The following is a 27834-nucleotide window of genomic DNA, read 5'->3' as shown; positions in this document are numbered from 1 at the left end:
CACATATAACACAGAACAGAGCTGCATGTGAAATTGGCATAATCTCTTATTAGAGGCCTAGAACAGAGAGAAAAAAGGCTTTCAAAAGGACAGAATTTCATTGACTTTCTGAGAACAGCAAATAACCAGTGACTGAAATACAACATTAGCAATAGATAATGGTCATTTCTACTGAATTGAAAAACCCTTGCATTCTGAATCAAGGCTATAAAATGCTTCATGATGTGTTTGGTATTCCTCTTATATTAGATTTCATTTTTCATTTTAAAAAATCCATAGTAAGTTCAAAACATTTTCATACTTAAAGGATCTACTATAAAAATAAAATTCTGAATTCTAAACAAAGAAGTTAAGAGCTCTATTCCATCAAACATTTCTCCATTTGCAATTCATCTTGGTAATAGAGACAGAACCTGAGTAAATGCATATAGGACTTGAGGCAGGAGATTTTTCTTGCTCAATGCATAATTCATGTGCTCCGCCTGCAAAGTGTGTAAAATGAGAATTTCACACCGCAGCATGAGCCATGGAGCTGCAGAGAAAAGGCAGATGAAATCATATTTTACTGTGCGATTTTATTTCTTACCCTCCCAATATTTATACAAAACCATCATTGACAAACCAAACACATTGACAGATCACCCACTGTTTCCATTGTGTTAGTACTTGAGAAGAGATCAGGCAGAAAGATAGACAATTTGTTTTTGTATATTTTTTTAAATAGAGGATTAGGTTTTTAACAGCTGAGTGACTGTATTAGACTTTTATAAGGACAACAGTAACTGATCTTAGAATCTCACCACAAAAAATACCTAGTTTTCAATTCATCATCCTCAAATCTCCATTTTGTTTCTATGGTATTCAATTATACACCTCAACACATCAACATTTTCAAAACGCAATACAAAGTCACAGGGTTAAAAAAACTGTTCTCTATTTAATGTATTTCATTTCAAATAATAAATAAAAGATCCTGGAAATACTTATTAACCTCCAAATAACACAAACAAAAATATGTAACAATGTACCTGAAAAGATTTTTTAATGTATTATGCATGTTCATTTTCATGCTGATTAAAAAAAAAGGCAAGTAACAAAAAAGACCTGACACGACAAGCATCAAATATGCATCCTAAGAGGAAACCACTGTAAAGAGGTTTGAAATTTGAAACTGTAAAATAGGATAAGCAGTATGTAAAGTTTGTCAAAGCCATACTGTGCTTTGAAATCAACAAAACATCGAAGCTAATTTGTAGCCTCACAGGACAAGATATTTGCATGAAATATTTTCAATTAGAATTATCAACCAAGGATAATTTCATGACTTTCTTTCATTCAAGTTAACTGACAAATATGATTTCAAAAATCTGAGGCTCACACTTAAACTTTTACTTTTAAACCAAAGTACACCCCTGGTACACTGAGACTTCTTTATGAGTTAAAAAGAAGTGTAGCCCACTAAAACCCATCTTTCCTATTAGAGTGCGCCTACTTCAATAGGAAAGCCTGCTTAATCCAAATCCACTTCATTTTAAAGGTCTCAAGTGCAATTGAGTAACATGTTTATTTTAGAGAACTTAAAATATAAATGAAATTGGGAAAGACATAAACTGAGAGGCAAGGCTTTGCAATATAACAGTAAAACCCAATATTCTCCAATATTTATAAAAGTTATATAATTGCAACATACAAAAATAGTTGTAAAAACATAACTAAAACTTGCATATTTTTCAAACAGAACATAACACCAGTCAAAAAATAGTTCCTTTCACTCTTATTCATGATTTATTTCATACCACATGCCAAATTTACTTTATCCCCAAGAATCTTTCAAATAAAAGAGCTTTATTTCCAAAATCTTTTATTAAGGCAAATCTTAATATTTACTGACATTCAGACACCAGTCACAATACTAGTGACTGATCCTTAGAGCACCTAAGAGATTCACTCAGTTTCTTTGCACCTCCCAAAAGGAATCAGCAAAGTTTTGAGACACAAATATAACCCGAGATAAAAATAATTGACAAGAGCAACTCAAACACTGCTAGGTAGCTATAGTGGGTACTATTTTCTTCATAGCTAGTATGCACCTTAATCTTAGTTTTAATTCAAATACTGAAATGCTTTTAATATTAAGTATTATTAAGTGCAAGTATATTAAATACTTTATATTTTTTCACATTGGTAGATTATTATGCTTCATATAGTTTATGTAATTAAAATGTTAATATATATAAGGAAAATACATAAAATGTACTCACAATAAATTACAATCATAAAGTTTTTATCATTTTAATCATAGATTATCTATATCTTCAGCAATTAGTACACAGACCCTATAGATATAACCAGAATAATGCATCACGAATAAGGTGCAAATAGTGGACTAACAACATAGCTGAAATAACTATGGTGTGGAGGAGCACTCTAATATACTGGGTAGTTATAGGAACACTGAAGCCTAGGTTTCACGAAGGATAAAAATCCTGGAAATGTAAAAGCAACATTTTAAATAAATTTTTTCACCATCTGTTCACATAATTTTAACTACAAGCAGAATATAACTTAATTATATTGGTCAAAAACAGGATAAAGTGATATAAATGTGAATCTCTTCCTGATACAATGTGGTCTACATTACTGAGTTTTCTCTCTACTCTTTCACATAAAAAAATTTTTCCCTTTACATTGTGTAAAGTATGTGAAATCACATAAAATAAGTAATTACTAAAAGTAATTTTGTTATAGGTGTTATTTGGAACAAAAGAATTACTTCATTGAAAGGACTATACTAAAAATATTTCTCAATTAAATATATTTCAAAAAATAACACGTACACATAAAATACACTTATCCATCAACATAATTATAACAACAAAATTTTCTCCGGTCATTACCGACAACATCTGACCTCAAATGAGGACATATTCCAATCAATAACACAAACAAACAAACATGGCACCTGAATGTGTGACTATAGTTTTGTGCCTCATGAATATGCTGGGGCATTTTAAGAATGTAAATAATCCCCTTGTGGTTCTCACCCTTTTGACTGTCCCATTCACATGAGTGATACCCCATCATCAGTAACATTTTTCATTCCTTGTAGCCATTCTCAACTAGGAGAAGTGGAGGGTCACAGTGATATGAGGCTACTTTCTCCCTTGCTTTTATTTTCTGTAGTAAAGGATGAAAAAAGAAAGAACAAAGGCGTAGAAATAGGAAGGGATACAGAGTGTTAACAAAACCACAAATATTCCACTGGGATTAGAATTTAGTGTGTGTGGCTGGGCAGTTGCCGATGCCTGTAATCCCAGCACTTTGGGAGGCTGAGGTGGGTGGATCACTTGAGTCCAGGAGTTCGAGACCAGCCTGGGCAATATGGAGAAATCCCTCTCTATTAAAAATACAAAAAATTAGCCAAGCATGGTAGTGCATGCCTGTAGTCCCAGCTACCCAGGCGGCTGAGGTGGGAGGATCATCTGAGACTCAGAGGTCGAGGCTGCCAAGAGCTGGGATGATGCCACTGCATTCCAGCTTGGGTGACAGAGCAAGACTCTGAAAAAAAAAAAAAAGAAGAAAGAAAAGAAAAGAGAGAGAGAGAGAAAGAAAGAGGAAAGAAAGAAGGAAAGAGACAAAGAGAAAGAAAGAGAAGAGAAAAGAAAAGGAAAAGAAAAGAGAAGAAAAGAAAAAAGAAAACAGGGTGGGTAGGGTTAAGACTAGGTAGGTTTGGGCAAGCTAGCTTGAGTTTACTGAACTCAAATGGCAAGGGGCCATCAGGCCAGGTGAATTTAATATCCATCTGGCAGTTGTATAGAAGGACTTGGGGTTGGGAAAGCACTGGTCAGAGGATAACCAATGGCAGTGGTCTATGCAGGTAATGAAGAGCTGATCTAGAATAATGGCAGTAGGGAAAGAAGAAATAGACGTGAGAAATAACACACAGAACCTATAGGAGTTGGTAACTATCTAAACATACAGAATGACAGAGTAGTCAGAGATAATTCTGGGGCTTCAGATCTGGGAGAATGAAAAGAATGCTGGTGACAAATGGTAGAGCACGTCTTTTTATTGTATTTGGTTTGGAAACAATTAGGTTTGATTGTATTAGGTTAGCCTCAGAGAGGTCTAAAAATTTGGTATGAATTTGGGAAGAAAAGCTGAAACGTATTTTAAAGACTGAAAGACATTACCATGGAAGTAATTAACATAAATGCTTTAGCTGAAGCTATAGGAGTGAATTAGGTCTCACAACAGGACAAATTTAGAGGGAAAAAAGAAGACTAAAGAAAAATTCATTCACATAAATTAATATCGCAAAAAACTAATATGTACTAAGTACTAATTTGGGGGCAACGTTCACAGTTGGATGTCAGAAGCGGGTAAAAAGTGAAGCAACCGAAAGAATGAAAGGTCAAAAAAGTCAGAACAAAAGGGATGCAGAGACTTTTAAGTAGTCGGGGAACAGTCATACAAAAAGACCAAGAATAAGAGAAGGCTACTGGGTTTGGGGAAGGATCATCGCTGCCTTTTCAGAGAGCAGTATGTGTAGGATAGAGTTGGAAATAACTGGGTTAAGAAGTACAAGATGCAGGATACGTAGACTATTTTTCTAAACTCACTCTCACTCATGTACACACACTCTGTCTTTTCCACTCCATGCTCCCTCTCTCTCTCTTTAAATGAGGAAAAAACCTGAATGCTACAGTTGGCAGAAAAGGAATGAATGGAGAAAGAGATGAAAGGTGCGAAGGAGACAGATGATTATGAACAAAACAAAACCAAAAGGAAGTAGGAGTTACCCTTGGGGAAGTGGATGTGAATCTTACACAGAGCTGCATTCAAAGGAAAAGTAGGGTAAATGGAGACTGTGAGTTAGAGAGTAGAGACACTGACCGTGGATGGCAGCTGTCTTCTAAAGAAAGTGGCTAAGCTCACAGGCTGTAGGTAAGGGAACAGAATTCAATGTTGACTTACAACCTGAATAGTGTAAAAAGAGTGGAAAAAAAAAGCAGGATACCTAAGTTACCAAAAAATTTAGGTTACTTTTAGCATTTGATGTTCTCCAATACTGTTGATCTTTTATGAAATTTTAAAGAATGTTAAAACTGTTGTTTTATAGTTTTATAGTGTGTTACATTGATCTTTCATATTTTATTTTTGACATAACACTTGAAAGAAGTAAGGTAGGTACTAGCATTTCTGCTTTACAGATGAGGAAACTGAAACAAAGATATTCTCTCCCAACAAGTAGAACACTATGCTTATCTCATAGAACTACCATAAAAATTAACTGTTCTGAAAGCCATGTACTCAAGGTAACTCCTAGGTCACATTTTCATGCTCAGTGCCCTCAAAACACATTGTCTGAATGAAAAAAAAGAAAAGAAAGCGTAAAAGTATAGATTTAGTTAGGCTGCAAATATAAGGCATATGAATTTTCAGCACTAACATATTGTCATGCTAAATTAAAGTAAAGTACCCACCATCTGCCTTCATTACTCATAATTTAGAGCAGAAGCCACAACACTTGGTGCAAGGAGGACTTTTCTACAATTATAGTCGCCTATTATTAGAAAATAGATATACTCTGCAATTGCATGGTATATGCCAAATTATTCAGAAAGAAATAGAAATAAATAAGTAGTATGGTAGCTCCAAGGTGGAGAATACTTATTCCAATTGCTAAACTAAAGCAAAAAATTCCACAGTCCTGTCTGCCTATTATAGATGGGAAAAGGCATTCTAATATAAATAAGCCACCTAAGGGAAACACATGAACACAAAACTATCAACAATGTGAGCGAAACCCAAATTTCTCAAAAGCCTTGGTTCACTGCAATAGTTTGAGTTGTTTTATACTGACGTTTTACAGGAAAATATTTTTAACTATCAAGAGATTTAATCTGATCACTGAAAGTCCTTGACAAAGAAGAAACAAACAGAATCACTGACCTGGAGTGCCCCCGTGGCTTTTATCTTCTTTTGTTTTTTTCAGGGGGAGGAAGGGGTACAACACAACATGATGTTCAACCACTGTGGCTTTTTAATGGCATCCTAAAGCTCTGTTTCTAATAGTACAGAGGAACTGGAGTCTGTAATTTTTCAAGTGTTATAAAACTTCCCGAGAATAACTTCCACCACTTGACACTCACTGATTTCTTGTTCAGTCATTTTAAAAAAATACTTCTTACTCTGGGTTGTACTTACTGTCGATTTGTAACTCTCTTTATTTTCAATAACATTTTAAACTTTCTGGTAATTTGATGTAAGTATGAAATGAGAGTACATCAAACTCACTATGTGATAAGTTTTTATATCAGGCCAGATTAATAAACCATAAAATCTCTTAAGATTTTATGTGAATTTTTTAAAAATAAAAATCTTAGGTTATTTTATATACAGACACAAGTTTTAAATATAAATTTAAGTTTAAGATGGGTTTTAATATATGCAAGAAAATGTGAAATAAGGCTAGCCAATTTTAAAAACATTCTTTAACAATAAATCTTTGGATGGGGGAGGGCAATTGTCTACTTCAATAAATTAATTTTCATCCTTGCCTACTCAGATAACATACTGAAGAAATTCAAGTTAATAGAACAAATAAACAAAAACAATATTGGATTAAGAAGAAACTGAACTGAATCAAAGGCAGAGTTTGGCCATATTTTCAACAAACAGAATAACACAATTATATATAAAACTACTATACTTGAAGTCTAGCATGAACATGGCCCATTTATAGGAAGGGGGTGATTATTAAAGACCAAAAAGATAATTATAATTAGGTCTGAATTCTGTATTATTATTTTATTCATTTAACTAGACCTGAAATCAGATAGAATACATTTTACATTAATAACTACATTTTTGCAATTTATACTTTATTTTTTTCCTGCTAAGCAGGCAAAATTCAGTGTTACAAACGTTATTACCAAAAAGCATTATTATTTTATTATATAAGTGGCTCTTGCATTTGTTTTTAAATGTCTATGCAAATTCTTACTAAAGAATGTATACTCTTTAATTAAAGCTTTAAAACATACTCTATTATGCAAAATGCCCAATATTTTAAAAAAGTGAATAGTCTAAATTTCTGATGATGTATGTACGCTTAGAATTCTTTGCTCAATACTATTTTTGTGACTTCCTTTCACAGTTCCTTCAGCAAAAACACCCCTTGTCACAACCTAGCCAAGAACAAAAAAAGCCATATGCATAAGAGTTCCCTGATTTCGGTGGCAAGGGATGACATTTTTTGAAAGTTTCTAGCTTTTCTTCAGAGTTAGGTTATAAGGGAAAGGCTTATCTAGAAAAAATAAAATCACAGGCATAGATAAGGATGGTGTTGTTTATTTTAGTTGCTGTAAGAATATTTCCCTTCAATTACAACAAATGCATAATCTCTTACCTGAGTGACTTTTCTGGATTCAGATTCACTTTCAGATTCTGACTCTGATTCAGAATCTGAAGAACTGTCTTCTATTGAACTAGATTCGGCATTTGAAGAATCTGAAGTTTTAGATTTTTCATTTTCCTTCTCCCCATCTTCAGAATCACTATATATAATAGTAAATTTTGAAATATCAACTTTAACTCCTTTATATAAGTAGTTTATATAAAAAATGGTTTTTAAATTCCAGAATACATTAATGAGGTAATAATGAAGGTATTACCCATAACCAAATAAATTAGAACCCATTCAAATTCAATTCTATCCTGTCATACACACTTCATATGCAAAAAGTCATAAAATGACACTAAACAATATAATCAAAAACAATGTAGAAAATATTAAATGTCTGATTTACCAAGAATTAAGTACTACCAGTAACAACTTCAAAGATATTTAGGCTGATTTTTTAAATGCTATCTCAAAATACTGTGTGTGTATACACATATATATATTGGAGACAGGGTCTCATTGTCATCTAGGCTGGAGTACAGTGGTGCAATCATGGCTCACTGCAGCCTCGATCTCCCAGGCTCAAGCGATTCTCCCACTTCAGCCTCACAAGTAGTTGGGACTACAGGCGGGCACTACCACATCCAGCTAATTTTATATTTTTTGTAGAGACAGGGTCTCACTATGTTGCCTAGGCTGGTCTGGAACTCCTGGGCTCAAGTAATCCTCCCAACTCGGCCTACCAAAATGTTGGGATTACACGCTTGAACCACCACACCCGGTTTAGTAATATATTTAAATATTTATATATCTACTTTTGCTAAAATAGACTTGTATTTTATACACTTTTCTACCCAAGAAAATTACTTACACAAGTTCTCAAATGTGACCTTAAACACATTCTATGAGAAAATGTTAACCAGTTCAAAGGAACTGGTTAACAAAGGAACTTCTAAAGTACTACCTTGCTACAAATTTAAGCTAATCAAATATAAACTTTTAAATTACCAAATGATCATACCTAAGTGCTTAACACCATTCATTTGTTCATTTGTTCATCTGCTCAACAAATATTAATTAATTTTTGACTACATGTTGGCATTATGTTAGGTGCTAAGGATAACAATGGTTAAGAGGATCTATGTGTGTCTACCCTACAGAGTCTACAGTCCACTGGAGGACATAGATAAGGTGGCAGTGATAATACAGTATAGTAAGTAATAAATTATAGTGTGTCAGGAGAACATTTGGAGAGACACCTAAACAAACTTAATCCAATTAGGAATGCTTCCTGGAGAAAGAGACAAATAAGCCAAGATATAGGAGTAAGGCTGGCAGATGGGCAGGGAAGCAGTTCTCCAAGGAGAAGGAATAACATGTGAGATGACCAAACACCCTTATCTCAGGGGATGAGAGATGCCTTGTGGTGTTTTATATTTTCCTGGAAACTAAAAGTCTAGTTCTCTCTACAACATGTGTGTGTATATTTTTAAGACTCTACTGTGGGCCAGAAAGGGCTAGGCATTTCATACCAATCATACTGATTACCTAATTTAAATGCACTCTTCCTGGGTACATTATTATCCCATTTACAATAATGAAATTAATATTCAGAAAGGTTAAATAACTTGCTCAGGGACACATAACAAGAGGGGCAGAACTAGAATCTGAACTCAAGCCTGTCTCACTCCAAAGTCCGTATTTTTTCCACTATGTCATACTATCTCCCTTCAAATGAAAACACTTTGGAGTGTAAAATTTAAATTCGGTCATAAATATTTATGATTAGTAAAGCGTGGTTTTTGAAGATGCTTAAAGCTTATTAAGAGCTTTAAAAAATTATCATACTAGCAAAGTTAAAAAAACATTCTAAGAGGCAGAAAAATACTGGGGGAGGGAGAGGAGTGAGGCAAGGAAAGAATTGATATTTCCTAGAATTGATTTTTGTAGAGGAAATATGATTGCTGTTTATTAAAAATGGAGCCATGGTAACATCTCAGAGCACATGTAATTATATTTGAAGACTGAAAAATATGTTGTTGTTTTTCCCTGGCAAAAAAACGGCAATTTATTATCCCCAATTCACTGGTTAAAATGTGTACTTAAAAATATAAGGTTTAGAATGTATTTGTGGTCCTCTTTGTAATAAACAATTCTTTTAAATTCAAATGTGGGTAAAGAGAAAAATCTATTTCTGAAGAAAGGAATAATAAAACTAATACATGACTACAAATTTCTAGTATACTGACTTCTGCCATCTGAAAGGACATTTCATGCACTGAACAAAACTTTCCCTTTCTAGAAACAAGACATGTTTTATAACTCATATCATCATAGATATTCTGATATTAAACCAGAAGTACAGGATTTCTCTCAAAGACAAGGCTATTATAAACCAAGTAGCTCCTTTGCTGCAACAAGTGAATGATTCTAAATATATTTAACTTCTAGCTTTTAAGATAAGATTTTAAAAGTAAAAGTGTTATTTTATTGTGCATCACTCAATTTTGATGGTAATTATTGTTTACCTTACTGCTTAGAGTTTCAGATGTTAATCTAATGAAAAGAATTTACTGGTAACTAGGTTTCTAACTTTGCAATGATGAAAAGCCTGTATTAATTTAACCTACAGATTTCATTTGTTCTGAACAGGAAAAACAATATAAATCACTTTTAAAATCATTAAATCCTGACTTAAATTAATAAAGTCATAATTAGGGCATTATGCTGTGTTTGTTATGGAAGTGGCAGGGCGAGCTGCTTTAATTACTGTCTGTAATAAAAGGAGCAGAGAGCGTACTGCGCCCCAATCAGTGCTGTCAGCCACGACTGAGCCGAGCTGCAAGCTCATCAAGTGAGCGGGCAGCAGGCTCCTGGGGAAAGGACCATCATGTCGGCAGAGGCCACTCACTGACAGCAGTGGGGAAAACAGAGTTGCACAATCCAAGATATTAGCCCCAATTACTCAAAATTTTAATGACACTTTAATACATGATAATGTTGTTGATAATGGGAGATCTTAAAAAGTGCTAACACTTAAAGCTCTTATGACCGTCTTCCTTCACAGCCCTTGACTCTAATATTTGGATCATAATCTTTTTAATATAACATTATTTAGAAAAATCAATTGTCTTGGTTACATAATGGCAAAGTGTTGAAGGATTTAATTTTAGCCCTCAGCAAAATTGCTACAAAAGGTAATTAAGTGTTTCATACCTATTGCTTGATCACTTAACTCAGCCTTCCAAGGTTATACCAATTTTCAAAATGTAACCCCAAGATATGTTCAAGTTCAAAATGAAAGCTAAGCATTACAAGTAGGAAAATAATGTGAACAACTAGCACTTTAATTTTAAAAAGATTTAATATCTGTTTGGGAAAAAATACACACTTCTTTTCTCTCATCATTTTTTGATTAACAAGAAACATCTGCCTGGGGCAAACTTTCACAGAATATTTTTTGAAGGAAATTCTGACAAAATACATTACCTTTTTCCTTTGGCTTTTGAGTTCCTCTTGGCTGTTCTTTTGTTTTCTAGGCCTGACTCCCTTCCACTCTCACTGTCCTGCTCACTAGAGGAGTCCTCACTGCTGTCCTCATTGCTGTCTCCTTCCTCCCCACTTTCGCCTTGCTCTCCACTTTCACTTCCAGATTCACTCTCTGAAAAACAGAACCAGATGTTCTTAGATTTATAGTCATTTAGACACACGGACACCTGTAACTGTCAATATTCATCACAAATGAAACCAGATGTTGAATTTTAGTTCAGTGGACACCACGTGTTTAACATTTCATTCCCATACCCCATTCTTTCAGCTCTATGGATTCCTTTAGCACGGTGAGTTTGGAGGGAGGCAGACAGAGAGAGGATGCTCTGACAATAAGTAGAGAAAAGCTAAGCAAAGATGAACCAAGTAAACCAAATTTGAGGGAATCTCACTTTTCAAACCCCAAAGTATATAGCTTTGTCAAAAACTTTCTTTTAAAGAATTACATAAAGATTGATGTAAGGCTAAAGAAATAATTTTAAATTCTTCTGCTTGTAACGGGAAATTCTATTTAGAGTAAAAGAAGGCAACAGTTTAATCTTCTTAGGAACAAATTTTGAGAGGAAAATGAGCCATTCAAATCACCTGGAAAAACTTCCAAATTCAAAGACAATAGGCAAAATGACTAATTAAAGAGTTATTACTTATTCGAGCTAGTAAAGGAGTTTTCCATAGGTCAAAGAGATGATCATGTTACATTGAGGAATTATACTTTTAAATGTTTTATGTATAAATTATGGTATGCTAGGACTCTCTGCAGAAGAGAACACATGAAATATATATGTGTATTTTTTACTATTTAAAATGACTATAACTACAGAGTTGTGTCCTAGACAAAAGGACAAACTGTTGCCCTGCCTGTGATCTACGTAACGAAGCCCTCCTAGGCAGGAACACAACCTTTAATTAAACATTCTAATGGTTAAATAACACCAACATCAGGAAGGTCCATCACAGTGAAAAGCTAGGAGTGCCTGTATTCTTTCAAGATGGCTTGCAAGGGGTACAAGCATGGGTTATCAAGTTAGTGTTCGGATTCAGATCCTGGTTCTGCTACTTGCCAGTTGTAAAACTGATCAAGTTATTCAACTTCTCTGGGTCTTGGTTTCCTTTTCGACAAATGGGGATAATACTAGTTACTTTTCAGAGTTGTTCTGAAGATTAAATGATTTGAAACATATAAAGGTGATTAGAACACAACAGGGTCTGCCACAGGTTAAGGTGCTCATCATTATCATCATTTACAAACAGGAAAGTTTATTTTACTAAAATAAAGCTACTAAATGAGGACATTTTAAATTTGTGGCAATATCCAAGTTACACACACATACATATTAAGTCAGATAACTGGCTTATGCTATAAACGATGAAAAGAAATTACAGCATCTAAGTTACTCTCTCATGTCATCACATGGGACTGCAACACGAATCCGGGGCCAGCTGACTTCAGGCACCATTATTTAAATTTTCGAGTCAGTAAAATCTTAGAGAAAATTAGTTTATTCTCAAAAATACTTGCTACCTGGAAAACACAATCTTACAACATTTTTGTTTGTTTTTTGAGATGGAGTCTCGCTCTGTTGCCCAGGCTGGAGTGTAGTGGCGTGATCACAGCTCACTGTAACCTCCGCCTCCTGGGTTCACACCATTCTCCTGCCTCAGTCTCCTGAGTAGCCGGGATTACAGGCACGTGCCACCACGCCCAGCTAATTTTTTGTATTTTTAGTAGAGACGGGGTTTCACTGTGTTAGCCAGTATGGTCTCAATCTCCTGATCTTGTGATCTGCCTGTCTCAGCCTCCCAAAGTGCTGGGATTACAGGCGTGAGCCACCACGCCCAGCCAATCTCATAACTTCTAGCAAGAAAAGTTTTCTTTTTTCCTCTGGCAGCTACAGTAGAACTCCTGCCACATGACTCATTATTATATGTATTCAGACAAACTCATGAAAAGCTGTAATGTTAATGGAATATTTCGTATATGTATTAAAAATGGTCAGCCTATGAATAGGCATGGGCTAGTGAATAAATATAATGAAGACAAATATCTATATGTAATTCTACAAAATGAAGAAGTACATGATTAATTACACAGATAATTCTCACAGGTCTACATTACTCCTGAAATTCCATATTTTTTAATATCTACTTTCTCAATTATTTCTCTACTTTTCAGTTGATTACTTCAGAAGGTAATGTATCACAGATTAATTTATCAGATATTAAAAACAAAGATTTTTGATAAGGAACACAGAGAAAAGAGAGTGAATTACCTTAGAGCTGGGTAGTAGATAACCAAGTAAGAGTGACAGGCCCTGGTTCTCCAAGGTATAAGATTTTAGAGAAAGTTGGGTATCACTTGGTCTTGGGGCAGACTTGCCTATTAGGTTAAGTGTTAATAAGAGCATCAGAAAGTGACTCCAATATAGTTTTCATTAGGCAAATCACTCACAGAATTTTGGCAATGAACGGACTTTAAGAAATATTTAACTCTACCCCTTCATTTATCTGATATAGAGAAAAGTAGGTGCCTTCTTCAATTTGCATAGGTAAAACCCAGGGTTTCTAAATCCTTCCTATTAAGCATTCTTTTCACTGCATACAGTTACTCTCAATCTTTAGTTTGATTTTTTTATAGTATATAGAGACAATAATTTTAGCTTTATCTCTATAGAGGTTCACAGAAAGAGTATAAAATGAAAGAGAAAAAGACTCTTCAAGGTATAAAATAAACTTTACATTTTTATAAAAGAAAGTTACTTTTAAAGACTCCACTAAAAGTTTATCAAGTATAAAATCATGTTTTCCAATAGATATAATAGGCATTATGGTTTAGAATTCAGAAAAGTATGAGTTCCTGTTTCAGCTATACCAATGTATTAGCTATTGTCCAAGAGACATTGTAAAGTAAAAAGAGAATTTAGTAATTAAAAATTACCTTGAAAAGTAAACAGCGATATATAAATGAAAGGGATTATTTTGATAATACAAACTTCACTTAAAACCACCTGCTGAATATTATGGATTAGGCCTTGTTTCTGAGATATAGAATGCAATCTACTATGTAAATAATACATGCCAATAAATTATAAAACCCACCACTGTCACTGCTACTATCAGAAGAGTCCTCCTCTTCCTCAGATTCAGAATAAAACTTCTTAGCAGAATTCTCTTGCTTTGCTTTTCCCGCTGGGGTCCATTCTTTTGCCTGTTTAAACAAATAAAGTAAATACAAATGAATTCTCATTCAGAGATTTAGAGTTCTGGCAAACTTAATCATTAAGAACATAACCAAATTCAAAAGCAAGCTTATGGCCTCAACAGAGAATGCAACTGTTAGAAGTCCTGGCATTAAGGCTGATTCACTTTACTGCTAAATACAGCAGCACAAACTCTCACTCAGAGCCCCTATGTTAAACCAATAATCTTATTTCAAATATACAATCTTTAAAACTTTTGTGTTTGTTGGCCCACAGAAGATTTAAACAAAAGTAGTATATCCTAAAATAGGTGAGCAAAACTAGAAGCAGATACAGTAACAGCAATAACAAACACAAGTTCATAGCTTGACACTGAAGGAGAAGAGAGAAAAAAAAAAAGAAAAAAAGAAAATATTTAGTGTAGGCAATAAATTGCCCTAACCATCTCAACAGCCTAAATCCTGGAGTAATCCTTGACTTCTCCCTTTTTCTCGTATTCTAAACATCTCAACCATCAAGAAATCCTATAGCTACCCTGGTCTGACCCATCCTTCTCTCCTGGACTACTCGTTACCTTGCTTCTACTGCCCCTCCACCCTGCCCCCAGCAAACAAACTTTGCAAAACACAGCATCTAGAATGATTCTATTAAAACCTAAATCAGATCAAGCTCCTTTTTGGCCTGAAACCCTGCAGTGGCTCCCCATTTTACTCAGAGAAAAAGCCGAAGTCCCTACAACAGTCTGCATAGCCTGACACAACCATCCTTTCATGACTGCCCCTCCATGACTGTCCCCCTGTCGCCTGCCTCTCTGACCTCTTGCTGCTCACCCTCTTGCCTGATATGCTCTGGCCATGCCTTACTGCTCCTCCAAATGTCCCAGGCATGCTCCCAGTTTAGGGCCTTCATCCTAGCTCTTGGCACTTCCAACACCATTCCCCGCCACGTTTTTTTTTTTTTTTTTTTTTTTTTTGTGGTTGTTGTTGTTGTCTTTTTTTAATCACAGCATGTATTACTTTTTAACATACTATACAATCTACTTGTTTTTTTAACTGTTGGTCTATCCCTGGTAGAACGTAAGTTTCTGGAGAGCAGGGAACTTAAAATATTTTGCGCAATTTTTTTTTTTTTGAGATGGAGTCTCCCTTTGTTGCCCAGGCTGGAGTAGTGACACGATCTCGGCGCACTGCAACCTCTGCCTCCCAGGTTTAAGTGACTGTTCTGCCTCAGCATCCCAAGTAGCCGGGACCACAAGAACGTGCCATCACGCCCGGCTAATTTTTATATTTTTAGTAGAGACGGGGTTTGTTGGCCAGGCTGGTCTTGAACTCCTGACCTCAGGTGATCTGCCTGCCTTGACCTCCCAAAGTGCTAGGATTATAGGCGTGAGCCATCACGCCCGGCCTATTATGTTCAATTTTAAGTGTGGCTGACACAATAAATACTAATTATATTTATTAGCCTCTTAAAGATTTCAATATTAAATTCAGAAATATGCTTAAGAAAAATGATGACTTCAGTGTTTACTAAATATTGTATTAGTAATATCATTTACTAACATGAGCCCCTTTAATCACTTCAATACAGTATGTTAGTTTGCTTTTATAGTCACGGCCTTGATTCGTCAAGAAAAAATTAAATCATGCTTCATATATGATTTGTTAAAGAGCAGGGAAATGTATACTTCCGAGAAGATTAAAATAGTTGAGACTCATTTATTTATTGTATCTTTTAAGTTTTTACTGTGTGCAAGTCTTTGCTAGAGTACATATTTTGTTGTAAAGGAATCTAGAGCATGACAGAATTTCTTATTCAAGAATGTTTCTCAGCACTGAATGTACAATAGAATCACCTAAGAATAGTTTTTAAATGTTAATACAAACAATAAAAATATTAATACTAAAAAAAGAATACCTGGGTTCGCCTCTTGAAATTCTAATTTAATTAGTCTGGCGCACACGTCTGACCTAGTTGTGTTTTGTTTAAAAATCTCCATATGATTATAATGTGCAGCTACATTTAAAAGCCGCTAGTCTAAGGCCAGGTGATGTGGCTCATGCCTGTACTCTCAGCACTTTGGGAGCTGAGGCAGCAGGATGGCTTGAACCCAGGAGTTTGAGGCTGCAGTAAGCTATGATTGCACCACTGCACTCCAGCCTGAGTGACAGAGCAAAACCATGTCTCAAAATAAATAAATAAATAAATAAAAACAAATAAGAATAAAACCACTGATCTAGAGGGCTTAAGGTATGTTGCCTAAAAAGAGAAGCTTCAGTAACCTGGAAAATTACTAACAGGACAGTAACAGCAAATTAATGAGTAAAAATTACTTGAATATATTTGAATAAGATGCTTATATAAGATCAGCAGTATGGCTTTCTTTTATATGTATTTAAAATGCTTCTGTCTACAAAGATAGAATTCTATAAACAAGCTCTCCTATTTTTGGTAAACTCTGAAGTCCGTATTTTTCTTAAATCCAAACATATTTCTCTGAGGTCTGATAAAAAGTTTCTCGGATTAATTTAATAACACTAAATCAACAATTTCAGAAAACCAGGCTCCTATGCTCAAATGTGCATTTTTTCTTGACATGGCCATGAACTCTATGGAGTTTCAGGTTTTAAAAGGCCAAAGGCAAACAATAAAAATATTTTAATTTTTTTATCATTCTAAGCAAAAGGAATAATAGAGAAAAGAAAAGAAGAGAACATAGATGCTAATTTGGAAGTTCCTATGAAGGATAAAATATTGACAGATTGTTTATAAAGCAAAATACTCTTCATATGCAGAAGGCGGTCTTTCTGTAAGTAGAAAAGAAAAGACTTTCTAGAACTAAGCAAATAAATTATTAACTAAGGATCTTCAAAACTTACTGGGATCATAATATAAATATATATTATATTCTATATCCTGGAAATGGTGGTGTGTAATTCAAAGTGACTTCTCCTGTCAATCTGACTAGGTTCCCTGTCGTTTTGATTAAAATATCAGATTATCTAAACCTAGGCCATTTTTCTTACTAAGTTATATTTCACAGTTACAAGACTTGACCCTGTAAGATCACTTTACAGGAAAACTAGAATAACACAGTATATGATGTGCATGAAATACAGTGACATGACTTGGAAGGGAGATGAAGTAGAGTGAGAGACAAGAAAGATAATATGGACATTACTTTTTGTATTGTAGCTGCATTTAAAAATAAAACTATCTATATTATTTTTATACTTAACTGTGTCCCTCATAGTACAATTTTAAACCAATTGTCTCAGAGTCTAATAGATTGAAGTTGTTTTCTGCATGGCATCAACAGTGACAGTTTTATCAAACCCTGTTCCATCAGTTATAATGATTTTCCGTAAGTTACCAATTATTAATTTCATAAATGTAATCAGCAAAATGAAAAAAGAAATTAATTTGTCTCTGTTGAATTGGATAGGTGAAATGAACATAATATGTTATATTTAAGTACTGTCCCTATAAGGTAGTTAATGCTTAGAAAAGCACCTGAAAATGGAAGAAGCCAGCCAACAAACCAATCTATCAGCCAATAAAGAATACTGCTGAGACCAAATTAAATTGCATAGCATTGCTATCAACTCTGAGAAGATAATGCTTTTTGGTGGGTGGGGGCAGCAAGGAGGCAGAGATAAGGCAGAAGTAGGGGAAGGATAAAAGGATGGCTCTACTTGGGCTAAAACATCATGTACCCCATCATGAAAAAGAAAAAAAAGAACCATAAAAACAACAAACAAGCATAATAAGGAATTAGGAAAGTATGTCCGTAGGAAGAACCATAGCAACACTCTCTTTATATTCTAATATCTGATAAAAAGTTGCACAATTAGGCTGGGCACGGTGGCTCACACCTGTAATCCCAGCACTTTGGTAAGCTGAGGTGGGCAGATCATTTGAGGTCAGGAGTTTGAGACCAGCCTGGCCAACATGGCGAAACCCCATCTCTACTAAATATACAAAAATTAGCCAAGCATGGTGGCATGTGCTTGTAATCTCAGCTACTTGGGAAGCTAAGGCAGGAGAATCACTTGAACCCAGGAGGCGGACGTCGCAGTGAGCAAAGATCAGGCCCCTGCACCCCAGCCTGGGTGACAGAGCAAGACTCTGTCTCAAAAAAAAAAATAAAATAAAATAAAATAAAAATTAAAATTTTAAAATAATTGCATAAATAAGGCAACTCTTTTGAAGAGTACTTAAGAGTATGCAGATTTCAGTGAAAAATCAACAAACTTAGCTGCAAGGAGGGATAGACATGTAATTGCTTCTCATATTTTTACATATTTCTACTGTTACAAATTTTTGGCCGTCTCTAAGTACAGATCATTTGTCACAACATAAAAATAACGGTGCTAAGTACTAAGGATAATACAGATTTGCAAACAAGCTCAGGTTTATATCATATTACATAATAAAATACAGTAACAGCATGGACAATGAACTCGGACCTGGGTTGGAATATGGTTCTATCACTTACTAGCCATGTGAACTTAGGCAATTCACTTAAGTTCTCTAAGACTTGGCTTCCTTGTCTGCAAAGTGGGAATAACAATAACCATCACTTCCGATCAGAATTAGGTTTAAACAAGATAGTTTTTGTAAAACATTATCACTATACACAGTCAGGTTCCTAAATGGTGCTATTATTAATTCTGGCCATGCTTCAAAGCCAGGATAAGTTGGAGTGGTTAAGAGAAACATTATTTCTCAGAGGAATCAAATTACATGGCCATGATCATTATAGAAATTCTATTTATTAAAGTAATAAATGTTTTCTTCCACTGTATACAGAAAAGTTAAGAGCAAGGAGGTTAACTCACTTTCCCACAGGAATTAGTAAAGAACTCCAGTTATCTGAATCCTAATTCAATGTATCTTTTCCACCACAAAAGTATCCAGAATATAATTCTTAACTGCTTTTTTTGTTAACTCCACATTTTAAAGTATTAAATATATTTTGCATAATTGCTACATACAACTGGAAGGCCTCTCTCCTTATTTTTCTTGTTTGTATGAGAAAGAAACAGATAATATTAGAAAAGAATGTTAATTATTTTATCTCAATGGCCAGCATTTTTTTTAAAGATTGATAAAAAGAGTATTTATATAGCAATTTTTTTATGAGAAAGCACCATATTATTCACTTTGTGACCTTGTCAAAGGACATTTTTGGTACACAATGCTCCCTATTTATGTTCAGGCTTCACTTAAAAATGGTTCATCAGAAAATCTAGAAGAACATTTTGTGTGGTTTTTTCTGAAAGAGAACAGCAAAAATTATTCAGAAAGATATTGTCAGGAAGCTTACAAATATCTAAACAAAGTAGAAAAAACTTGATCTAATGAAACTAAATACCTTAGAAATTGCATCTACGCAGCTACAAACGCAATAGCACAAATGTGGGTGGTATTGATGCAGAGAATTCAGTTCTCTGTTTCCTTGAAGAAAAGGAACAGCACATGTACAGTGGCATAGGAATACTATAATATTTAGTTGCTATAAAGGTAAGGTATATCTAACATATTACATTTAGAAATACTAGAACAATTTTCAACTCTCCAAAAAAGCTTTTATAGAAAACAATAGTTATCCCAGAGTCTTCCACTGCTTTAACAAAATTAATATCAGAAAGGTCCACTTACCAACTCTATTACTTCTACATTTCGAACTGATGGGTCGGGCGCCACCTCTGGCCAATTAGATAATTCCAGGTACCCAGTAGCTTTAATGTTGAGAGTATGAGATAAGGTGCCAAGCTGGAAATGATCTCTATCTATTAAAAATAGGGAAAAATATAAAATAAACAATATGAGCTGTATGTAACAGAGAACAATCATAATCAGAGCTCAAGGTAATTGGCATATTACCTCAAATGTCAAGGAATAAATATAAACCAGGAAGCTCTTCATAGGTCAAAAAACTGATTTCAGTCCATAGATTACAATAATCTCCCCCATAATGGTCAATAAAAAAGCTAATCAGTCAGTGTGTTTAGAGGTGTTGCTCTGAAATGTAGCTTCTCTAAAAATTACTTTACTGTGAATATTAAGAATGACAGCACAGTTAAACAATCCATATACATGTCTTGGCACAAACACATCCAGAATTTTAATAGTTTTTCTACAAAACTGAATTGCTTTTTATCGCTTGACAACATTAAATAAGAAAACAATATGAAAACCAAGGTATATAATTATTTGATTCCAAGTGGAATGGCTACTTGTAAGGTGGTAAAATACTTAATTAGCCCTTTTAAAAAGCTGGGACACATAAGTCAACTTCCCTCTTTGAAAAACCAGTTTAAATATAAAGAGATATTTTTAATAAAATAATTCCTCCTAGCAAAACTGATATTAGCGTACACAGAATATTTACTTAATAACTATTAAAAGGAATAATATTTCTTATAAAACTATTTAAAAGATAAATGAAGTCATTGTTTATAAGAATAACATGGTTTTCATCTATTGCCTAGTTTAAATGTTAGAATAAAGTCAGAATACTTAAAATTATTTAGGTAAATAAGGTCTACAAAAATATAAACTTTAATATAAAACTTGTTTTTGAGAACAGATGAGTAAAAAGCACATTGTTTTTATATATTTATATATGTGAATCATCTATATTTCCTAAGAGATAAATTTTAAGCACATTAGAAATGGTGACATCCTGTCATAATTTTTTAGATAACATATATTTTGTAGTTATATTCTGATAATACCTTTAAAAGGAGACTCAAGCAGTGGTGCAGGCTTTTGTGCTAGGAATATTTTTTTGGCATATTTACTTAAAGCTCCACTCTTTTCATTCGGAACAATAAGCTGCCTAATAAATCTTGTACGGTCTCTGATGTCGTAGTTTTGATCATACTTGCCGAGATTTAATATGTACTGGGTAAGCAATTTTGTCTGTTGGAAAAAAACAGATCAAGATGAGAATACAGTTATTTATGATTATTGATAACTCTGGATAAACATATTTAAAGAGGTAATAAAAATGAATGGTTATGTCAAACAAATGTTGTTCCGTAGGGAATATGCATTTCTAATGCTGCAAATGGAATTTTGAAGCCAAAGCACATGTCCTCTTCTGTACTGGGTAGGTGAATGCTGAGTATTGAGAAGCAGCCATGTGCTAGATTATTAAACTGCTGAAGTGGAAAGAAAGGCATCATTAAAAAAATAATCATATATGGCAAACCCGCTGAAGGGTCTACGTGAGAATAATGAATGTGGAAATACAACTAAAAACATGGCACTCAAAACTTAATCGGAAAAATATGCAGGACATCAAAACATCAGAGAGTATTAGGGGGCTGGCAAACTGCTTCTCCTGAGGTGTGTTTTATGAAGAGATACTGTCCCTGGCATAAGCAGTGTCTGCACTCTGACTGCACTCAGTTACTTTACCCTGAATTATGACCCATTAAAGCAGACACATGAATCACTGAACTGGATTACTGCAAATTATTTGCAGTGCATTTAGCTGTTACTTTTTCATAAAAGCAAGCTGCTGATGCCCTCTAAAAACTAGGATAAAAGACTTCTTCCATTTTTCCCCCATGCTGCTTATAGCCTCTAGTAATATTGGTCATTTATTTATTTATGTAAGGGAACAACTTATTATAGTAGCTTTTACACCATAATAAGACTTCCTAAGTCAATTTTTGAATGTACTACATTAACATATATTGAAATAATTTTAATAATAATTAAACCAAAGTTGAAATGTTAACAAAATAGGTTTGTATTTTAAACTACAGTTGTTTTATTGAAAAAGCATAGTTTTAACGAGGCTACATGTGTACAATTTTAACTATAAGCCAAATAGAATTCATAATACATGGGAAAAATAAACTGAGAAACACTAAATCATTTACATTAGATTAGAAGATTTTAAGCACATTAGAAGCAGATAAAAAATAAAATCAATCAAGTTAGGCAGACTAAAGACAATTCTAGAACAATAAGTCAAAGTACAGAAATGGTGTGGTAAACTCTTTTATGATAATTGCTTAAGATAATTGATTTGATAGAAAGCAACCTTATTTCAGTAGCAGGGTATTTAAAAGGGATTAACCTAGTTTTATTAAAGCAGAATTATAAAAAATACAAGTGAAAATGTTAATAGAGCTATTCTGAATTTGGGTACCAACAATTGCTATTCACTAATTGCTAGACCATGTTGGTTCAAGTACAGATAAGAAAATTTCTATGATTCATTTTTTAAAGACAATTAGCAAAATATTCACCAACTGAGGAATACAATTCAGAACCAGCTTAAACGAAAATGTGGTACACTAAACTGTGTAATTAACTTGCTGAAAAAACCTGGGAAATCCACTTAATCATTAGTTTTCTCAAATGTGGAGTTAGAATTTACAACTTGGTTAACGATAAAGTCCATTTGAGTGCTGAGATTTTAAATCTGAAACTAAAACAAATCAAAGAGTCTCTTAACTGCAATGTTTTTCTGAGCTAGCAGAATGATACATTTGGCTTATACTTCTTATCCCCAAAATTAATTTTTAGGAAATTAAACATTTTCAATATGCTAACAATTTTGAAAATTAGGTAGGGCATTTAAAGTAATGAAAATTATATAATTAAAAAATTTTTACTGACTGTAAAATGTATTATATTGTAAGCTTATAAGTTTAATTAAAATGTATTTTCAAAAATAACATTCTTTCTAAAAGATAAAAAACATATTTGTGTACAATGATACACTAAAATCATAAGCAGAATAATTATTCACCACACATGTACATACATTAATCAGTTTCTTCAGTGTATGTGTCTAGTAACAAGGCATTGATATTTCTCTGGAGAATACATTTTTATATGGCCTAAGTTTTTTTTTTTTTTTAAATTGCAATCTTTTTCAAAATTAAATTCTGCAGTGAGTAATTATAAAATTGTTGACATTTTGAACTTACTCTTCTCTGTAGACCATATTTTTAATGGAGAAAATACCCTCTTTACAGTATTTCTGGACAATCATGTAATCTGAGGGAAAATTCTACTGAATCAAGAATAGTCCCAATCCTTATGTTAAAAACTGTAAATATTTCAAACCCAAATATTTAACTTTTCACCCATGTAGTCAACGAAAACTTTTTAAAATATTGACAAAATTTCAAATAATTATTTTATTTATCCTTTTAAAAATATTTCATCAATTTAGATACTACAAAACCAACTGCTGTCTCAATTTCATTTCATTCTACACAATATAAATTTCTCTAATTAAAAAAAGGCGCTCCATCTAAAGAGTCTTTACGATAGGTGAGATAGTGCAAATGACAATCTCTTGATTAAATCTTGAGCTCTCACCATTTAACCTATTCATTTCTTCCCTTGCCTATACAGGGAAAACTTTCAAAGTCTTTCTGTTTGCAAGATTTGTTTCTAATAATTGCTATTTGCTAAAATTTTTCAAAAGGTAAAATTTTTTGGCATTTTCTAGTGACACTTTAAATAATCCAAACAATTTGTGAACCAAAACTTAACCAATATACAAAAGACACAATTATCAATAAAAAATGTTAAGCCAATATAATAAACTTAATTTACAAAGCAGTTCTTCACAAAATAATAGATCTAAAATTCTGTTGCTAATATGCATTAAAGACAGTGTGTATTGTTATGCTATAGAATGGTTCTTCAACATCAGTTTCATCACAAGAATTTTATAGTTCGGTCAAACTGTGTATACTATCAGTAAATTTGACAACTATGGTTTTATTTCAACTGACTGAATAAGCAGAGTTTGTTTGCATGCACAACAACCAATTCCCAAAACATTTCTCTTCCATAGTTTTCTTAATTTAATAAGAACATTGATTTTTACCATGACAACATCCTTTCATCAAAAACAATTTTATCTTCAATGTTGAGCTTTTAAATTTACAACAGCATCTGCAATATTTTTGACAGAATAAACCTCCAAAAGCTTTACTTTGTTCCCATTTGCAGCCCTGACCAAACAAATATACAAATGCATTGAATGAAAAAGTCTATTTTTGGAATTAACTGATTTTCTATTTGGAAACCAGCAGTGCTGGGCCTTTTTTCCACTAATGGAGCCAACACATTAACAGCTATTGTTTCATTTTTCATATGTGCATAAGAAAACATAGAATACAAGTAAAAAACTAATTTTCAAAAAGTTATTTGATCTAAATGAGGTCATGTTTCACACAGAATTATATAAACATCTTCTGCACCTGTACGTATTAAATTATCTTACTGCATAATCTTAAAATAACTACTAGCTTTTTAAATGGATGTTGATCCTTTTGTAGCAGATTGTTGTGTCTTCTGGTTGTTGTGTGGTCAATGAGATCCCTAGCACTCTCATGGTGGTTGGTAAATGTCGACAAATATTTTATGCATGTTAAGTACTAAGTGGAAATTTAGCACTTCATTCTTTGTTAAATGTACACTTCCATTTTTAAAAATGTATTGCTGATGATTTTATAACAAGTTAAAAAAAGAACTGCCAAATAATAAAATAAACTTTAGACCTACACTATACAATAAATGACAAAACTACTGTAGCAAGAGTGCTTTCACCACTCCCTTTAATGAGCTAGGGCAAAACTATTCAGTCTTTACTCCTGCACATATTTCACCTATAACCAACCTCTAACTTTCCATGTTTTCCTTTAATTTCACCCACTGGCAGTCTAGAGCTTCATGCATCTCATAGGCCATGGCAACACTTGCTGGTATATCAAGTTGCTGGCAAATGAAGCATTTTTAAATACTCATCTCCCCACCTGCAGCAAAGCAAAAGACAGCTTTTCCCACCTGCTTTGTCAGAGTATACTTCACTAATCAGCAGAAACCCTGCATGCTGTTCTAAAAGGAAGAAGTTAGTTATGTTACATCTAGAAAGGGTAGGAAAAAGATATAGTCTTTCAGATGTAAATGGCTCACGTATTAAAATGAAATCTCTGTTCACTGCACTTGTGTCTTAACATGCCACTAGACAAAATTATGGCAGAAACTAGAAGACTTCAAAGCGGAGGTCTACAAATTAACTGTGCTATTTTAATGCAAATATTAGTGATATTACTTCGTTAAAAATTTGGGACAAATCCTAAACTAGATGGCATGGAGACAACAGGCATAAATTAGATCTGTCCAGGGAAACTGGTAGGAAGAAAATAGACAACATTTAAGTAAACAATCATGACATTTTAATATCACTAGAGGCTCAATCCAAAACCAGACGGGACATTAATTAAATAGTACTTTCAAATTTGTTGTATTCATAAATTACACAAGATAAGCAAAGACAATATAATGTACTATCAACAAAAATATTCAGTATCATATATACAGCTATTTATTAAATTTTGTTTTCAGACTAATTTTCCTGCTTAGATTTAAGGAACCATTATTGGTACCAACCAATGGCTAATGCTATCCAGATACAAATTATATCAATTACATTTTCTTCAGATTGACTCTAAGTCAATGTGACACAGGAAAAATGAATTTGAGGGACTGTTACCTAAAAATTAAGAAATTCATTATTACACGGTGAAACCCCATCACTACTAAAAATAGAAAAAATTAGCCGGGCATGGTGGCCATGCCTGGCGCCTGTAGTCCCAGCTACTCAGGAGGCTGAGGCAGGAGAATGGCGTGAATCCGGAAGGCGGAGCTTGCACAGGGCTGAGACTGCGCCACTGCACTCCAGCCTGGGCAACAGAGCGAGACTCAGTCTCAAAAAAAAAAAAAAAAGAAATTCATTATTTAAAAGACTTCTCAAAATACTCTGACAATAAACTGGTAAATATTTATTCAAAAAATAACTTTCTTCTAATAGATTGTAAGTCAATACAAATAACTAAAAAGGTCTCTTAAAATATAGTCCTAATATATATTTTACTGTTAATACTATAGTTCTAATAATATCTTTACTATTATATAAAAAGGACACAGACGTCTGCATTTGGCATAGTAAAGATTTATACTGGTTCTAAACTGTTGTTATTTTTTAGTGGGATGATACCAACAAATGTGTTTGGTAAATGAAGTAAACTCTACATGGAATTCTTAACTTATACCAGAGGCAAACCTAAAGCAGTACCGTTGTTCCATCTAACCAAGTTTCTTTCTTTTTTTCTCTTTTTTTGAGATGGAGTTTAGCTCTGGTTGCCCAGGCTGAAGTGCCATGCTGCAATCTGGGCTCACTGCAACCTCTGCCTACCAGGTTCAAGTAATTCTTCTGCCTCAGCCTCCCAAGTAGCTAGGATTACAGGCATCTGCCACCACGCTTTGGCTATTTTTTTTGTATTTTTAGTAGAGATGGGGTTTCACCACGTTGGTCAGGCTGGTCTCAAACTCCTGACCTCAGATGATCTGCCCATCTCGGCCTCCCAAAGTGCTGGGATTACAGGTCCGGCCCTAATAAGTTTCTTAATTTCATGACTAAACAGGATTCTTTATGTGAATTGGGATGGAATTTCTGAATTTAATAGTATCCACTTTTCTGTCAACTTGAAAAGTTTTCTGTAAGGTCTTCCTTTCTATGTTATATTTACTTGAGTTTTTCAATGCCAAGAAAACATATCAAAGAAAGGGCAGAGATGTCACTGCAGTGTCCAAGTCTCCTTTTGCTAAATCACATTAAAGAGGCTTTGGGGGAAGGATATTTCTCTAAAGACCTGAATCACAGGGCAAAAGAGAATCTGCTTTTAACTTTAGGAGGAATCCCTAAAACATTAGTGTGATTTACAAAATCTCTCACTAAGAATAAAAAATAACTCAAGAAAGCACTTTCTTTTTTAATAGCAGAAAAGTAGAAACTTAACTGTCTGACAGACTGAGATAGTAATTAAATTATATCTACATATATCCATCTTTCAAAAACATGATATTAAGCAAAAAAAGTTGCAAATGTATACATAAAGTAGAATATCTACTTATGTAAAATTTGAAAACCCACAAAAACAATTATACATTGCTTATGGATACATATTCATATAATAAAAATGTAAAACATGGATGATTGAATGAAACATACCAACAAGGTGGCAGTGGTTACCAACGGGGAAGAAAGGAAGGTATGAATAGAAGCTTGAGGTTCTAGTTCTATACATCTTACAATCAATCAATCAATCAAGGCAAAGGTGAATATCAACTTAATCCTAGTGGTAGATATACACATATGTATTTATGCTATTAGGTACTTTTCCATAGGTTTGTAATATTTCCTAACCAAAAATAAAAATGAGCTAAGAAAAACATTAACTTATGGCACTTATAACTGCATTTCAAAGATGACACACTATTAGATAGAGTTTAAAAACAAAAGCATCTTTTATTCATTAACTTTTAAATTGTTATTAATCAGTTTAATTAAATCTTTCCTTTCTTCCTCAAACTTCGGTAGACTATTTCAATGAAGTCATGCTAAATCTTTACACTCCCTTAACAGCTCTAGATTTCAGTAACTTCAACTGGTTTCAGTTCTTCAACTTTTTCCTCACCTAAAAGTGAAATTACTCACATAATTTCCCCACATAAAAGTGAAATTACTCCTCTGTGAGGAGTAATTTCTGAGTGTTTTCTACTCTTTATATTTATTTATATTTATTTCTAACCATTTTTTTTCTTCACGAACTAAAAAAAAAAAAAAAAAAA

At 33.6% G+C, this 27834-nt stretch overlaps 1 protein-coding gene across 1 annotated transcript in view; it reads right to left on the bottom strand.

Moving 5' to 3' along the window:
- The window catches only part of AP3B1 (adaptor-related protein complex 3, beta 1 subunit), a 328165-nt gene that overhangs the window by 104725 nt on the left and 195606 nt on the right, over window positions 1-27834 (bottom strand). Inside the window, 5 exon segments of the mRNA XM_011996198.1 lie at window positions 7415-7562; window positions 10898-11069; window positions 14054-14162; window positions 19816-19946; window positions 20895-21081. Coding sequence (XP_011851588.1) covers window positions 7415-7562; window positions 10898-11069; window positions 14054-14162; window positions 19816-19946; window positions 20895-21081 — 747 coding nt within the window.

This window comes from Mandrillus leucophaeus, unplaced genomic scaffold (genome assembly GCF_000951045.1).
Source record: "Mandrillus leucophaeus isolate KB7577 unplaced genomic scaffold, Mleu.le_1.0 Scaffold114, whole genome shotgun sequence".
NCBI classification, from domain to species: Eukaryota; Metazoa; Chordata; class Mammalia; order Primates; family Cercopithecidae; genus Mandrillus; species Mandrillus leucophaeus.
Note: the sequence above shows the minus strand (reverse complement) of the source record. Positions and strands in the feature narration are given on the sequence as shown.